The 16,570-nt window shown below is 42.4% G+C and overlaps 1 protein-coding gene across 19 annotated transcripts in view; it reads left to right on the top strand.

Annotated features, from left to right (window-relative positions):
• TRIM9 (tripartite motif containing 9) overlaps nucleotides 1-13,937 on the top strand; it is a 117,436-nt gene extending 103,499 nt beyond the window's left edge. For 3 of the 19 annotated variants that reach the window (XM_055537622.1, XM_055537613.1, XM_055537612.1), the window contains 6 exons: nucleotides 1,455-1,643; nucleotides 4,132-4,173; nucleotides 4,596-4,619; nucleotides 5,426-5,729; nucleotides 8,852-9,014; nucleotides 11,260-13,936. In XM_055537622.1, the coding sequence (XP_055393597.1) occupies nucleotides 1,455-1,643; nucleotides 4,132-4,173; nucleotides 4,596-4,619; nucleotides 5,426-5,729; nucleotides 8,852-9,014; nucleotides 11,260-11,322 (785 nt within the window). In that variant the 3' untranslated portion in view covers nucleotides 11,323-13,936. Of the gene's footprint in view, nucleotides 1-1,454; nucleotides 1,644-4,131; nucleotides 4,174-4,595; nucleotides 4,620-5,425; nucleotides 5,730-8,851; nucleotides 9,015-11,259 lie in introns of all 19 variants that reach the window. The other 16 variants (XM_055537625.1, XM_055537626.1, XM_055537624.1 and 13 more) reach the window with 11 other exon arrangements.
• The last annotated feature ends 2,633 nt before the right edge of the window (nucleotides 13,938-16,570 follow it).

Below are 16,570 nucleotides of genomic sequence, written 5' to 3'. Positions count from 1 at the left end.
TAACAAGAAATAGTCACACATGCCAATTTACTCCATCCATGTGAAGTTTAGGTAGAAGAAAATTGGAATGTATTATTGGGAACACAATGCCTCAGCTCCATAAATAGCAGTTCCTTTTCCCTGAAAACCTTGTTTGTACTTTTCTTATTAAAGAAAAGAAAAAAAATTTCCCCCAAACTAAAAAAAAGTAGCCTGAAAAGCTAATTTTAATGTTATAAGTTCAAAAATGAAAATGAGGCTGGGTTGGCAGTATTGAACTGAAACCTGCCAATGCCCTGCTCTGAGCTTCTCAAATAGGATCCCATTCTGCACACATATGCTACATTGAGCATGCATGGAATAGAATTTTGATAGAATAAGGATATGTTTGGTACAGAGGAACATGCTAATAGACTCAAACCAGAAAAATATTCCCAGGAACACTTTAGCCACCAAAACAAAATTATTGTTTCAATGAGAAGAAATTTCCTTTGTGGTTTTGGAACTAGAATACTACCATCATGCTATCTGTATTTCCTGAATTGTTACTATCAAATTGAGTTCTAAGATGTCCCCAGTTGGTAAAACGTGTCTCTGACTAGATCACTCTACAGCCTACAACCACCTATTAACAAACGAGAAAGGAATGATTTCAGTAATTTAGAGGTGAGAAACTACCTCTAAATTACTTTAAATTCTAAAACTAGATGAAGCAATTGATATGTCCTTACTATGGTATAATAGCCATCTTCATTCCAGACCTGACTATCTGAAAATAGAGACATTTTTGCCAATAAAGACCAATGTACCTCACCACTGCCCGTGGTCGTTTATTCTTAGAGAACCAGAGATATTCAAGGGCACCCCTAAGGGCTGATCTTAATTCAGAAACAAAGGTAAGGCTCCTTCCCTGGTTACTTGTTCAGCCCACTGTCCTTCTCTGATTTAAAGAGCAAGTCTTGAGTATGCTGGTGTAGAAAAACCATTTTGTCCATTTAGAAACAGAAATATATATATTAAGAGAGAAAAGGGAACATATGGAACAGCACAGAGTTAGTAAAAACCATCACCTCCTAAATAGAAACCTTTTCAGAGACTATTGTTGTACAAATAGTAATACCCAGCAAATGTGAAGAGGGTAAAGTATGGATCTCTTGGTCATCAATGGGTTAATTTATTTTTTTTAATGGGTTAATTTAAAGTTTCTAAGTTCAGCTCTAAAGATATTTAATTAAAAGGAAACTTCCAATACTTTCTGTATCCGTAAAAATCAAGGGAAAATGAAGACAATCGTTTGTGATGTTTGAAGTATCCTCTGGTTTGAGTTCTGTCCTGCCGAGAATTCCCTAAACCACATTGGCCTCGATGGGGTGGATGAGGCTTTGTGAAAATGCATTCGTGAGGCAGGTCTTGGGGAAGCGTGCACGGCAGGAGGCAGATTTCTGATCTCTAGTTTGCATTGATCTTACGTTTAGACACAGACTCAGAAGAACAGACAGTCCCTTTTCCAGTGCCTTCGGAAAGATTGCCGCTCCGTAGAATGAGTCCTTTCTCCTCCACCCTTAATCTACAACCCAGCTTCCCCGGGAGAGCCTACTTTGATTTCCGATCCTCACCCCACCAGCTGAGCTTGCATTCCTCTTTACAGTCTCTCAATGCACCGGGTGAGCCGAGCTCGTCTGACCTTTCCTCTTGATCTCTGTGCCTTGAAGGCATCTCGGAAATACCTGTTTTGTTCTTGCTGTTCATGTGCGTGCGGAGGGCAGTGAGCTAATCTCTATGTCTGTGGCCTGCTTCCGGTATGAGGAGCATTTGGATGATGGGAGATTTGTGGCATTCATGTTTGTGTGCTGTGAGGATTAACATCGAGCTGTGGTCAGTGTATATAATGGCATTGAAAAGCGATGAGTGAAGTGGTTCTTCTTGCACAAGCTGGCACCACCACCGTGGGAACCCTGCTCTGTCATCACATGCCATGGCGTAGCACGCACAGGTGCTGGCTGAGGGGAGGCTGTGGCCTTAGTTTGGAGGTTTGCAACCCTGCTGTATCCAGGAAACCAGCTATGTCTGGGAGACTGGATCAGTGCATCCAGCCTGGAGTGGTCTGATTAAACATAGACTCAAGAGATCTTTACTGAAAAAAGTAAAAAACTTGCCAACAGCAGAATGCATCATGCAAAGCAGGCAAACCAGAGAGCAGAAAGTGAAAGTATTTTCTGCAAAAGCCTTGCTCACTGGTCAGACAGTGTACTCAAGGCTGATTTTTTTTCTAAACAAAGGGAAGGGACAATCACCAGCTAAATCAGAAAGCCTTAACTAGCCTAAGGCCCAAAGATGGGAGTTACTGAGAAGTTAGGCCTCCGGAAGTTTCCCACAGCTGAGAGGGTTGTGACAGGGTTTCAGTTTTCAAGTTGCACTGGTGATACTATTCCGTGAACTCTGTGTAGAAAATAGAATCTTAAAATATCTAAGACGCAGACCTATTTGATCTCTTCAGGACTATATTGTAATCAGGGCTACACATGATGCACATTTTACATTTCCAGAGGCTTCTTTTGTTTGTTATTTTATTCTGTTTGCTCATCCCACATCCTGGAATGAAGAAGGCCACAGCATGACAGTGCAAAAAGGATGCAGGGACTTCAAGCTCTCTTTAAAATGACTGTTTTTCTTTGTGCTTTTATGTTTCTTCTTGTTTCTCTGTGCACTATTGGCTTTTAAACATGCTTTGTTATGGAACTCTCTCCACTTGTGTCTAATGTACTGAAATATTGTTATAGTCTTTGTAATGTATATTGTCTCAAGAATAAAATGAAATGTGGGTTTGGGGATATTTGATGGCTGTATTTGACACCATTGTTGTATCGTTGAACCTTAAATGTACGATGGTGTATTTAAAGTCGTGTAAAAAGATTTCAGAAAGCTTGTTTTGACAAAGATTTGCACAAGGCATGATTCATTTAAAAAATTTAAAAGCCCTATTCACATTCTGCAGATTTATTTCCAAAGCTGGATGAGCTACAGTTTTAAAACTCCATGTGTTCCATATTCACTAAGTTCTCACCTGTGAATAGGAACTGAGATGATAATTGATAGAAACTAAACAAGTTGTCCACCATTTTTGCAAATGAATCCATTTCAGAGAAAAATAAAGTAACCAAAAGTAAGGTCATAATCTTTACATTTTGCTTTTAATTCAATCATTAGTCCCTTCTAAGGTGCTTTCTTAATTCTTTTAAAATTCTTTTCATTCAGTGTATTATCCTTCATTTAGCACATAAAGGCCTGAGTTGAAAAAAAAATTAAATGATCCTTTCTAGGAGATATCCTAGTGCTCATCAAAAACACATTTCAGTCACTGACACCACTTTAAATTGTAGCTCACACGCCTTTGAACATTTTAAGACTAGAATGCTTCATCCACCCTGATGAAGCCTCTCATGGAAGAGGTAAGAGTATCCAAATATTAAGGAAGGGGAAGGTGGGTGCAAGAGTTGCACAGGTGACTCTAATGTATCTCTGAGGTCACTCCACCCCCATCAGCCATCATGCTGGCTCCCCTCCCTTAGGTGAAAAGGATGATGTAGTAAAACAATCTACAAAAGAGAGGAGGTCATTTTTGTTTTTACTACATTTATTTCATGTCGTTATTAATAATTACCAGATGTCTTTAATAACATATGGATTACATCACATATTTAATTCTATAATTATCATTTGACTCAGGCCCAAGTCACAGTAAAGGCCTTTTGGCACAACCAGAGTTAGAAGAACATGAAATAGTGATGTAGAATGGAGCTTTATCAAGATCCAGTGGTTTCTCCACTTCAACTGGATGAATTTTTCTCGTTTTCTTCTGAATATGAAAACTTTAATGGAAAAGGTTAGACTTAGAAGATGATAAAAAATTTAAGCTCTGCAGTTTAGAAACAATTGGAGACTTTATTAAATTAAAAAAAAATCTACTATTCATTTTGAAAGAGCAGAGAAGCAGTTTTTACTCCAGCAAGTAAACTAACATAAAAAGGGCTTTGGTTTTTCATGAATCAGGTCTCTGGTAACTACTCAGCTGGTGCTTTTTACGTGTATACAAATAATCTTTATTGAATTGGCTGTTGTTTCATAGCTTTGATGTGTAGTATTTCTTTATAGGATGCAATTTTGAGACACAATCTGCATCTTACTCTCAATTAGGCAAGTATACCTATTGTAATTGTTATCTTTTACTTATGTGCTTGGTATGCTCCATTCCCTTCACAAAATAAATGGTAGCAGCTTATTCTATGTCAATAAAATTGTTGAATTGTCATTCAAATCCCATTATAGCAATTTCTCTCATACTTAGAAAAAATGAAAAAAGATGCCTGTATTTTTAAATTTTGTACCTCAAAGAAGATTACTTTTCCCCCAGATTTCTTGTACAACAATGCAAGCACTCATTATAAGCAGAAAACTTGTGGGCAAAAGGTACTAATCAGACCAATGGCTGTAGTGTATGCAGTTTTAAACTTAGCCCTTTTTTGGTGTTAGTCTATCAAAAGAGACATGTATTCTTATCAGTGTCAATTTTGCCTCCTATTTCTCTCTCCCATGCTTTTCACTTGGAATGACAACAGTTGACATTAAAAAGCTGTTGGCAGGTATGGAATAACCTTACTCTGTTACCAATAGCAAAGACCAAAATGCATGTGAGGTGGTTCACAGGTTTGATAAATCAGCAATTCCGTCTGTCTGGAGGAGGTTCTTGGTAGGTAGCATTTAGAACCTGGGCACAGCACTGTATATAAAGACATCATTCCATCTGCACCTAATCACCAATAGTTTTTACGTTTTAAGAATAACACTCACACTGTATCTGTGATGAAGGAAGCAACCAGTCTTACATCCAAGTCTCAATCACTCGTGAGAATTAGTTTCTGTTGCTAATAGCTCCAAAGCTTCTGAGTTTTCACTAACACTGAGGAAATTTTCAAAACAACTAAATTGAGCACTTCTGTGGAAGTATTTCCGTATTTCACTGAGTGTGTTTTATCCCTCCTCCATCTAGGACTCTAGTTACTAGCCTTCCCGTCTCAGGGTTACACAGGCTTCTTAGTGCATCCCTCTTCCCTTATGTCTCTGGTGTACTGTTCTGCCAGTCACTGGGTGAAGGGACTTGATGCCACTTCACTCCCGGATCACCTGGTTGGGAGTGCAGTCTGAGCCAGGTAACCCCTGCTGAATCGGTCGTGTGTCATCCATCTGTTTCTGGGTGCAGAGAGCCCCAGGTCCCAGGACGTGCCCCCTGTCTGCTCACTCATGGCCCCTTCTGGCTCTGGACACTTCCTTCCCGCATGGAAGCATGAAAATGGGACAAAACACTCCTCTCCTGCCCAGGAGTAAATTACGGTGTGAACTCGTTGGGTCCGTCTTAGTAACCAACCACCCTCCCCTCTGTTGTCCCCAGTGGCCTGGTTTGCTTTCGACCCTGGCTCGGCACACTCTGACATCATCTTCTCCAATGACAACCTGACTGTGACCTGCAGTAGCTATGATGACCGCGTGGTGCTGGGGAAGACCGGTTTCTCCAAGGGCGTCCACTACTGGGAGCTGACAGTGGATCGCTACGACAACCACCCCGACCCTGCCTTCGGTGTGGCTCGCATCGACGTGATGAAGGATGTGATGTTAGGAAAGGACGACAAAGCTTGGGCAATGTATGTGGACAATAACCGGAGCTGGTTCATGCACAACAACTCGCACACCAACAGGTACCCTGCAGCCCCCTGCAAGCAAGCCTTCTTCATGTTGGCTTCTGGTCCAGAACGATAGTCCAAGTTCAGAGACCTGTTAAATAGACAACATGAAGGAAGTCGGGCAGGCCATCTTTATTAAGTAGACCTTCTACTGCTCTTAGCCAAGTCCATCCTGGTGTTTTGCTTTTTGCATAATGATAGGGACATGAGCACTTTCTTAGACCCCTCATTGCTGTAGTCCACTTAGGGCTGCAAACTAAGAATCCTCATGAATATCCATTACAGAAAAACATTCCAGGATTCTAAAACACAGTCTTAAAACTTACCAGAAAAGCACTTGTATACAAGATACTCAGTTTTTCTGAACATCAGTTTCCAAATCCACCAATTAGGAAAATCATATTTTTCCATGCAGAAATGTTCCCATGATTAAATGAAACATGCAAAAATGCCTCCCATCAGAGGCATCTGAAAATAGAAGCCACTGTTCTTATCATTATCAGTGCCACAGTTAAGTGGTATTGAGCACTTTAATTTAAACTAAATCTTATGGGTTTGTTTAAATTTATGATATATTTAAATCTTATGGATGCCAGTTTGGATAGTTTTATAGTTAAAGAACCCTCTTATTATTATATGGATTCAGAGCACCCAGTTTGCTGGGGAAAAAGAACACAGGAATTGTTTTCAGTTTTCCTTTACCACCAAAATCTAGGCAATTATAATTTAACTTATACCTATAATATTTTCTCTAGACTTCCTTTTTCATTTGGTTTGTGTTTTCTTCCTCAAATGTATTTTTCACAAATTTCCTAGGTAGAGAAGTGTCTTTTAGGAACCTGGTCCACCTTATTCTCAAATACATCCCCAAGTTACATTCTTATTGGTGTCTGGAATGGGGGTGTGGGGGTCTACAGCTATATTCAGTCAGAAGGAAAGTGAGTCGTGCAGTGGTAGGCAGTGGGCTCCACTGTCTCGGCTTCTTCTGTGTGCTCATCACTGCCTCTCTTCTAGCAAGTAGGTCTCCTAGGGCCTCCACTTCTTTCCTTGGGTAGTTTCTCTACATCTGCATTCAGTCGTGCTTCGTTCACTGTCCCTTGAAGTGAGCACATGTTGCTGGCCAAAATTATGGCCTTCTCTGCCCACCAAAGCCAGATGAAAAATACAGAGACAGAGTTTGGAAGAAATAGAAAGGTGGGTCCAAATTCTCAGCCAGTGGAAAGGGGAACACAGTAGGCTTATGCCTCCCCCACCATGGGGAGTCTAGGGGCTTCTATAAGATGGGGAACAAAGGTGTTAGGATCTTGATTTCTTCCTCTTGCATTGTTTCAAAGGCAGTCATACTGGCTGGTGTCAGTTACCCAGTACCTGAGTCTGGCAGTTCCATGGCTCTGTGGCCTTCTTTCTGATGTGTAACTACAACAGGAAGGGTGTTATAAGGGTAAACACCAGATAGGGGATATATCTAGCATACAGTCAAAGGAAAAATAGGTGTGAAGTGTAGCTCCTGCAGAGTTAGGGGGCAAAAGAAGCAAACTTAGTTACAGAGTTAGGAGCAGTTAAAGTGAAAAAAAAGCTAGGATTGTTCAGGCCTGCTCAGGCCTGCTCACTGTTCTCTTTATCTTCCTGCTTCTCAGGAACAGGAAAGAAAAAGACTCCTCATTTTTTCCCTTTTCACTTGCAACACACACATGCCATTCCAGCCTGGTCTCGAATCCTACTATGTGTAGAGAAGCTGTTACCTTCAGGGATTCACATTTGAGGGACCCTCTGTCGCCAGCTCCCTGATGCCATCACCCATGTACCCCACTTACCTTTCCCTTTCAACTTCTTTATTTTGGAATGAAGGGGTAATAACGCAACTGCCATACTATACAGAGAAACAGTTTCTTAAAGCAGAACACGTCCCCTTGCATGTAAACTGCATGGCACCAGGGCCGTCACTGCTGAAACTGAGAAATTGCCAAGACACCGTTGATACCCTGGCATTTTTAACGACTGTGCACAGTCTGTGATCTGCATCCCAAGGGGAAAAGAAGAACACTCTCACATGTCTGTGAGGCTGAAGTTCAGTACTGCTGGATCTCAGTGAGGAGGAAAAGGACAGATCTGATTGTCTAGGCTTAATGGCTTTTGTGAAACCATCAGTTAAAGCATAAGACACAATTTGTTTCCAATGACAATCACTCCAGCTCCTAGAGTATAATTATTTCACCTTACGGAGAGGAGATTCCTCTTCTTCAATGTTGCCATTTTATGGAGAGCCTCCAGCTTCTCAATTCAATTTCAGTATGCCCCAAATTCCCATCTTTCTGGGATGAGTTTTTCTGATTAATGGATAGCATGAGGCCCCAAATCTAATTTTTCATGCATGTGTTCTAGGTTCAGCTTAAGTGCCTCTTTACTTTGACTTTCAAATTAAATCATTTTGGATTGAATGACGCTTAATTCACAACTTGAGACACAGCTCTAGGCAAAGTTCTGATAGCCTAAAGGCTTTTTTTTTTGTTGTTGTTCCCGGCCTTTGATGCTTGTGTCTCTATGTGGAGACTGTGTGAAGGGGTTCTCTCTTAGCAACAGCAGAGCAGCACAGTGAACCTGTGCATTCTCAACAGGGCCATGAGAATTGGTTCAGCGGGCAAGCAGATCTTACTTTTTTATATACATGGGCTTCCCAGGTGGCGTGAGTGGTAAAGAATCCACCTGCCAATGCAGGAGACTTTTTATATAAAGCAGGAGACATAAGAGACGTGGGTTTGATCCTTGGGTGGGAAGATCCCCTGAAGGAGGGCCTGGCAAGCAACTCCATTATTCTTGCCTGGAGAATCCAGAATCCCGTGGACAGAGGAGCCTGAAGGGCTATGATCCATAGGGTCACAAAGAGTCAGACATGACTAAAGCGACTGAGCAGGGCACAACACACCTATACATACAGCTCATAAGCAGATAAACAGTATATCTGTGGCATTAAAATTGTATGTGAGGAGGGGTCACTAAGAGGAAAAATGTGTTAAAAGGCTTCGGGGGTAGGGAATGATAATTTTAAACAGATTAAGAAATACTGGTTTAACCATACAAACAGGGAGCTTCTAGAAGGAGGATGGGCAAATTAAACCCCATGTTTTCTTTTTCCACAGAACTGAGGGAGGGATCACAAAGGGGGCCACGATTGGGGTCCTCCTCGACTTCAATAGAAAAACCTTGACGTTTTTTATCAACGACGAACAGCAAGGTCCCATTGCGTTTGAGAACGTGGAGGGCCTGTTCTTCCCGGCAGTCAGCCTGAACAGGAACGTGCAGGTGAGCGGCTGCTCCATTTGTGAGGCTGCCCGCGGGGTGGTGAGCTTAGTCCCCCACCTTGGAGGGCCCAGACCAAGACGCGGAGGAGAGGGGATTGCGGGACAGGTCGGACGTGACAAGGGAGATAATTCCAGACCAGCATAAGCCCCTTTGTTATATTTAGACACAGTTTGGTGAACAGCAGCGGGGGAAACTGGGATTCTCTTGTGGCAGGCTAATGACTGTCCTCCTGAGCCCTAGATTCCTCTCTAGTGGAAAGGAAACTCTTGAACCCGCTGGCCTGAAAGCGAATGAAATGACTGCAGCAAAGCCCCAGGAGTGCCTGAGAAGTGAAAGTGTGAGCCTGAGGTGCTAACAGGATGCTTAGAAATCTGGAGCTTCTCCACTGCAGTCTTATCACTTCTGTTAGGGAGAGAAAACATTGTCCCTGCCTGCAAGTTAGTAATGGTTCTTTGTAAATATAAACAACAGGGTTTTCTTATTTGTTCATCCAATAAATGTCTACTGAGTACCTTTCATATGTCAGGCACTACTGAAGTATTGTAAGTATTGTTGTTTATCAGTGAAAACACAAAAATGAAAATCTTGCCCTCTTAGAGCTTGCATTCGAGTTACAAGAGAAACAGTAAATAATACACAATTGCTGTGTTAATTATATAGTATATTAGAAGGCAGTATTGGAAAAGACCCTGATGCTGGGAGTGATTGAGGGCAAAAGGGAAGGGGGCGACAGAGGATGAGATGGTTGGATGGCATCACTGACTCAGTAGACATGAGTTTGAGCAAACTCAGGGAGTTAATGAAGGACAGGGAAGCCTGGCGTGCTGCAGTTCATGGGGTCGCAAAGAGGCAGACGCAACTTAGCGACTAAACAACAACAACAGCAAGGCAATATGCAGTGGAAAGAAGACAAGGAAAGGGTAGGGGACCAAGAGTGCCAGGGTAAAGAGGGCAGTGGCAGTCTTAAGCAGGGTGGTCAGCATAGGTGGGCCTTATTGCAGTCACAGGTAAGCTGAGCCTTGAAGGAAGTGAGGGAGTGAGCTGGGTAAGGCTTTCCAGGCAGAGGGAACAGCCAGGGCAAAGAAGGGCCAGCAAACCACAGCTGGGGCAGATGGGGGGCGTGGGAGAACAGATCAGGGCATGCGAGAGCATGCCCTACCAGCCACTGCTGAGATGGGAGCGCTCACTTCCGTCTTGAGCTGGAACTTGACATTGGCTGTGAACTTTACTCAGCAAATGGCTGCCGAAAAATAGATAGGGCCTAAGTATCAACACAGTGCTCATGATTTTTGTTGTATACAGAACTACCATCTTGGGAGCTATTTTAAAAAGCCATCGTTGTTTATAAGTATGTGCAGTAGAAGTGATTGCAACCCAGTGACCTCTGCCCTTCTCTCTTGCTGCAACTTGATGGGTTTTTCTGGAAGGCTGAAATCTAATCCATCAAGAGTTTGGCTCTACATTGGACCAAAGAAAGCCATAGCTTTCCCTAGAAGTGTGTTTTGGAAGACACTCATTCAAAGTTTTCTGCTTTTTTAGCTGTTTCCCTTGCAAAGACTATTGTACTCAATGATCTTTAGAGGTTTCTGGGATGTTCTGAGTATCTTCAGAGAAAGACTCTTAGACTGGGGAAGACAGGGACAAGGTGGAGAGAGATGACAGACAGCACTGCAAGAAATGGTTCTGGCCTAATTGGTGCAGCCATCCACTGAGGTCTGAGGTTAGATAGAAATCAGTGAAATAGTTTAAGTGCCCATGTCTCCTCATTCTTGGCAATCATCTAGTGGCAACCATCCCAAAGTGAAAGGCTTATCCTAATTGAAATAACTAGGGGACAAATAATAGGGGAAGGGTTGTCTGCTCATCTGTTCTCTATCCATGGATATGGCAGTGACCATTGCAATGCGGCCAAAAGGGTTTGCCACCTGCAAATCAATGCCTCATTCTTCAGTCATAAGGAACGCAATCTCCCCAGAATTCTTTGAAGAGGCAGGTAGATTCGAATCATATTATCAAGTGTCTCCAGGATCAGGGAGCCCAGCATGGTGGCCAGGTTCTTAGCACAGGCTGAATTCTGCTGGAGATCTCTGTGATGTCTACTAGAACAGATGTTACAGAAAAGTGAACAGATCCCTTTCTGAGTTAGGAACAAGCCCACTTGTTCCTAAGTGGGGAGAGGGTGCAGTGTGTTGGGTGGGGGGGGAGCTCCTAAAGTGCCTCCAGGACTCACAGTCTCTTCCCCTAGGTCACGCTTCACACGGGGCTCCAAGTCCCCGACTTCTACTCCAGCAGAGCATCAATAGCCTAAGAATGTGCCGTGGAGGCGCCAGCTGCCTGTTCTTACCTCCCGCCTGAGAGTGACCGCAAGGAGCTCAGCTCAGCCAGACCTGGAGGGAGAGAGAGGAGGAGAAACGCTGGTCCTCATACCCACAGCGCCTCCACGCACACCCTTCCCCCCAGCCTCTCTACTGCTGTAAAGCCTGCTTCTCTTCCATAGTCAGCAGTTCTAACCAACAGAGGACCTAGACAGCCCACCATGTCACTTTGTTTCCAAACCCAGATTTTGCTTTTATTTACATTAATTTTTATGTAGGTGAGTTATCTTTTGTTTTTCTTCTGATTGTGTCATTGGTGAGTTATGAACTGGCACTGCCAAGAGAAAATTCTCCTAATAACTTTTTTCTTAAGCTCTCTGTCAAAGAGGTAGGTGGTAGGAAGAGGTAGGGAAGAATGAGCTGAACTTGGAGCTTGCCATTTAGAATGTTCTTGAGTGTTCTTGCCCTGTGACCTCTCATGCAGTGTTACCTCTGCATAGCTAGTCTTTTCAGCAATGAAAAGTTTTACTATCCATTGAAGCACAAAAATGATAGCTACACAACTGCATAGAGGTTCATAGCAGTGTAGGCTCAAAGGCCATCTGGGTCCTTAGGACGGGTCAGAAACCCTGGTCACTGATTGAAACTGGAAAGTCTCTAAACATAGGCAGGCCAGGGGACGTCATGATTTGGTTCATTTATTTATCACAAGTTTTTAATTGAGAACCTATTATGGACCAGACACTGTTCTAGATGCTGGAGACACAATAGTGAATACACAGGTGTAGTCTCTGCCCTCCTGGAGCTTATATTGTCCTAGGAGAACAAACCAAAAATAAAATTATTGCAAACTGTTACTAGTACTAGAAAGGAAATAAAAAGGGCCAAAGATGCTCATTGACAAAGATCTTTCAGATCCCCCAGAATGATGCTAGAAATCCATACAGTCTGGCCATAGCACCAGAAACATACCAACTCAATGCCTTTCCAACTGTGCTATTTTAATTATGGTACCTGCTGCCATTCATCACAAAACCCTTCTTTAGTAGAAATGATGTCAGCTTTCGTATTTGTTAATGCTGCAGTGATACTAAGCCTTAAAAACCTAATGTGAAAAAAAAAAGTAACAACCAGAAGGAGGAGTTCTCATTCTCTGTAATGGGGGATCTTAAGTTGCAGCTCACAGCATTCCATTCTCAGGATTAATGCTCTTGTCTCCGTTTAGACTCACTTTCTGTGCCTGTCACAGGTGAACTGTCCATTCACTCAGCTGCCATTCACAACCCACCTTTCTGGACTAGTTCAAATAATGTTTGGAAGGAAAATGAAATTGTAGGTCACTGCTCTGCTCTTAACAGAGAGAATAGCAAAATAGCAGAATAATAAACGTATTACTTCCATGTAGAGATAGACCTATATAAGCTTCCTTTCAGATTCTTTTGTTTGACATGAAGTTTTAGAAAATGTTGGACCTTGAAAGAAGTTCTGATTAGTTGTCTAAATATTTGCCAGGGGGTCAAGAAATTCACCATGAAAAAAAGAAAAAAGTAACAAAAGGAAAGCAGTAGGATGGGAAAGCTAGCAAATTAAAGTTTTGGGCAACAAGTAATATATGTAAATAGCTAATAGTTTACTTTTGTGCTTTATTTAGATTATTTCTATCTGCTGTGGTGTTTTTCTAATTAAGTGTACCTAATTTATTGAATGGGTGCTATCCTGTTTGCGTCCACCTTGGTTTTTCTTGGCTACAGAACCACTCTGTTGCAGGCCAACACTAATTTGATATTTGATTTACTCTCCAATGAGACTTGATGGCTGGGCCGCTGTAGACTCATAGTTACTCTTGTTCTTTATTAAATCCATCCTGCTAATTAGATTTCTAGTGACTGGTAACACGTAGTTTACACAGAATTGCAATTATAGAGCATATAGCTCCTGTACTAGAAAAAAAATGGATATTTCTGGTGTACCAATAAATGATTTTTATGAGAGAACATTTTATGTCTCTTTAGAATATCACAGTTTTTTTGCCTATTTGGGATGACAGTTCACCTTTGTCAGAGCAATATTTCTTCAGCAAAGTGTCATTGGAAGGTCCGCCAGGACTGGGGAAAGCATATGTACTTCATCCCATCTCCTCAGGAGCCTGGCATTGTCTCCTGGTGGTACTGACCTCCTCAGCCTTAACTTCATATAACATATTAATAGTTGATGCCGTTAAGGGTATGCCTCCAAACACTGGGGACTTACTTTAACAAACTTGCTCCTAGAAGAGCCGCAAACTTGTCCTGCAAGATAGAGTGTCACTGACTTTTTCTAACTTGGTTCCTTCACCATTTCTTAGAGTGGCTAAGCAATACGATTGTTTTTAAATAATTACAACATTGTTCATCTCCCTTGTTTATTAGCCTTTTGAAATGAACTGCCTTGGGTTTATATTAAAAGAAAAACATGATCTAAAAACATATTGAAAGCATGGCTTAAATCCATTTCACCTGCCTTCACTAATCTAGATTGTTGTTCTAAGACTTGCAAATCTTCCAAGCAGTGAGCAGCCTAAACTGCAATATGTTTGTGGCAGTCATTTTCCAGGAGCTTGGCATCAGCTGTGTCGAGTTGGAACTGAGCTTATTAAGACTGGATGGGACCACCGACCAACCCCTCAACTGGGCATGCGCAGGCAGGTGTCCCCCTTGGTGACCTTTTGACAACAGAGGGCTGAAATTCATTACACCTGGGCAGAATGACCGTTATCACACCTTTTGGCAATCACCTTTCCCCCCTACACCCCTCCATGTGCCCCATACCCTCCACGTGCCCCTCCCCGTGCCCCTCAAGCCCTATGCCTCAGCCCAGCCTCCTTCCTTATCCCCTAAATATCCCAAGCCCCTTGCCTTCAGTTGGGAGACGGGTTTAAGATTTGTTTCCCTGTTTGCTTTGCCCAAAGCCTCAGCATTTTGGTTCACTGTGCTTCAGGCAAGATGAACCTGGTTTCATAACAATCCGGTCCAGATTATAATCTCTGAGTGTAACCTCTGACAGTTGTTGGAGCTTCTGCTCTGTATCCATCCAGGTTTCTGCTCTCTTCTTTCCTCACTCTCTACCCTGTTACTTTGTTTTTGTTCCTCTATTGGCCCTATCTTCTGGTTTTCTGCCTTTCTCTCCTCTAACTACTGGGATGCTTTAGCCATGTTTTAATTTTTCCCTGGTGCTAAGGTTAATAGAACTTCTGATCCCCTGCCTATTTCCTCATAGGAGTGATTAAGTGATTTGCAAGAAATTACCCTATTTTCTGGAAATGAGATCCTCTTTTTCTGTCTCTACTGTGTGTGCCTATCTTTTGCCCATCTACTTAACTCACTGATGAGAAAGAAGGGCTTTTCTACTGAGTCATAATCTGATTATGAATCAAAGAAACTATAGTAATTAAAGAAGGGCTTGGATCACACTACCTTATAATTTATATGAATATGCTGAAGATATCTGCATATATTCTTCAAATATAGGAGCCAGCTACTTCCACTGAGACTGGTGGTTAGGGAACCTGGGGTCTGACATGCTACATCACATATAACTGAGGCTACCTAAATCGTGTCTTTCTGAGGAACCAGCTTTTTGGATACACGCAGAATTTGGAGTATCAAAACAGAGTGAACACTGGAAGTTCCTAATTACACATGCAGAAACATCAGCCTGGTCCTTTGAACTAATAGCTCTGTTCTGCTACAGATGTGCTAAGAAAAGCTACAGGTACAGAATCAGATACCACAGAATTAGATAGTGCTAATGGTTGCATAGCCTTATAAACATATTAAAAATCACTGAGTTGTACACTCTAGAGGGGTGAGAGGCCATGTTGGACATGACCTGGACTCTCCTTACAGCCTCCCTCACTACCTAACAGCCCAGGTTCCTATCTCCCCAAACCTGTCCTCTGGAATAAAGCCCAGCGCAGAAGCGGAGGGTCATCGAGGACTGAGAAGCCAAACTCCTGGCCTGACTTTTTCTTCCTCTTCCCATATTCCCTTAGTCAGTGGAAGGGCTTTGGTTTGCTTCCCCTTGCTATGAGGTGAAGATTGCCTGTACATGTTGCTCTTGGACCTCCTACCATGGACTTTAACCAGCTCCCTTCCTGAGGACCACAGTGCTGGGGAGAGTAGAAAACCTGGCTGCCACTAAGGCAACAATTCCAAGTAGCTCTCACATAGCCCCCGTGGGTATGAATCTTGCCCACGTTGCTTTTTACCTTCTCCCACCAGGTAGAAATAAGCATTTACGGTGAAATATGAAAGGGTTAATGTTTTGGTTGGTGTTCTTGCCCTCCCCCCCCCAATATTTTTTTTATAAAATTCTCTAAGTAATGAGGATAAATTAGAATTTCATTAGCAAGCATGGCTGAATAATGTTCAACTTCAATTACCTATTAACAACTTACAAACTGCCTTTTGATATATGGCCACAATTTTTAATGTGTATGATGAAGGAAACCATAAAGCTAAAGAAACCACCATGATGAGAGAAACTTCATGAAGATATAAACCAGTGCGTTGTTCTCCACCCTGGCTTAAATTCTCCAGTAAGAACAATATGTCCAGGGACTTCCCTGGTGGTCCAGTGGCTAAGATTCCGTAAGTGGGGAGGGTTCGGTCTCTGGTCAGGGAACTAGATCCCACATGCCACAGCTAAGAGTTTACACGCTGCAACTAAAGATCCTGCCTGCCACAACTAAGACCAAGGACAGCCAAATAAACAAACAGCATGTCCAACTATGCGTCTATGTATGTTCTGAACAAAGAAAGGAGCACGAACGAGGCAAACTATGTAAGAGTGCTATGTGCAATAGAGATGAAAGACATGTTAAATAGAATTATTAAGTTACCTCTACCCTCTGCACCGTCAGACCACCTGAGAGTGGTCAGGCATAGTGACTGAAAGCACAGCATCTGGCAGTTACTGTCTGAATTCTGGCCCTTGGTCCTGGTTCCCAGGTGTGCCAGCTGCGTGCCCTGGAGCAAACTGAAAACTCACCCACAGTTTCCATGTCTCTAAAGTGGAAATAGAAACATTGTTTTGAGAGTTAAAGCAAAAATTTAAGGTAAAACACTCCAAACTGTGCGTGTCCCCTGTTGCGTGTTATGAAGGTCTTTTCATGTGGAGTGTTATGAAGAACACTTTTCTACTCAAGTGTCACGTATTCTGTGGTGATGTCAGTTCTGTCTCTTCTGTAAGATTCTGAGCATC

Source organism: Bubalus kerabau, chromosome 10 (genome assembly GCF_029407905.1).
Source record: "Bubalus kerabau isolate K-KA32 ecotype Philippines breed swamp buffalo chromosome 10, PCC_UOA_SB_1v2, whole genome shotgun sequence".
Taxonomy (NCBI): domain Eukaryota; kingdom Metazoa; phylum Chordata; class Mammalia; order Artiodactyla; family Bovidae; genus Bubalus; species Bubalus kerabau.
This window is presented reverse-complemented; position numbering and strand designations above follow the sequence as displayed.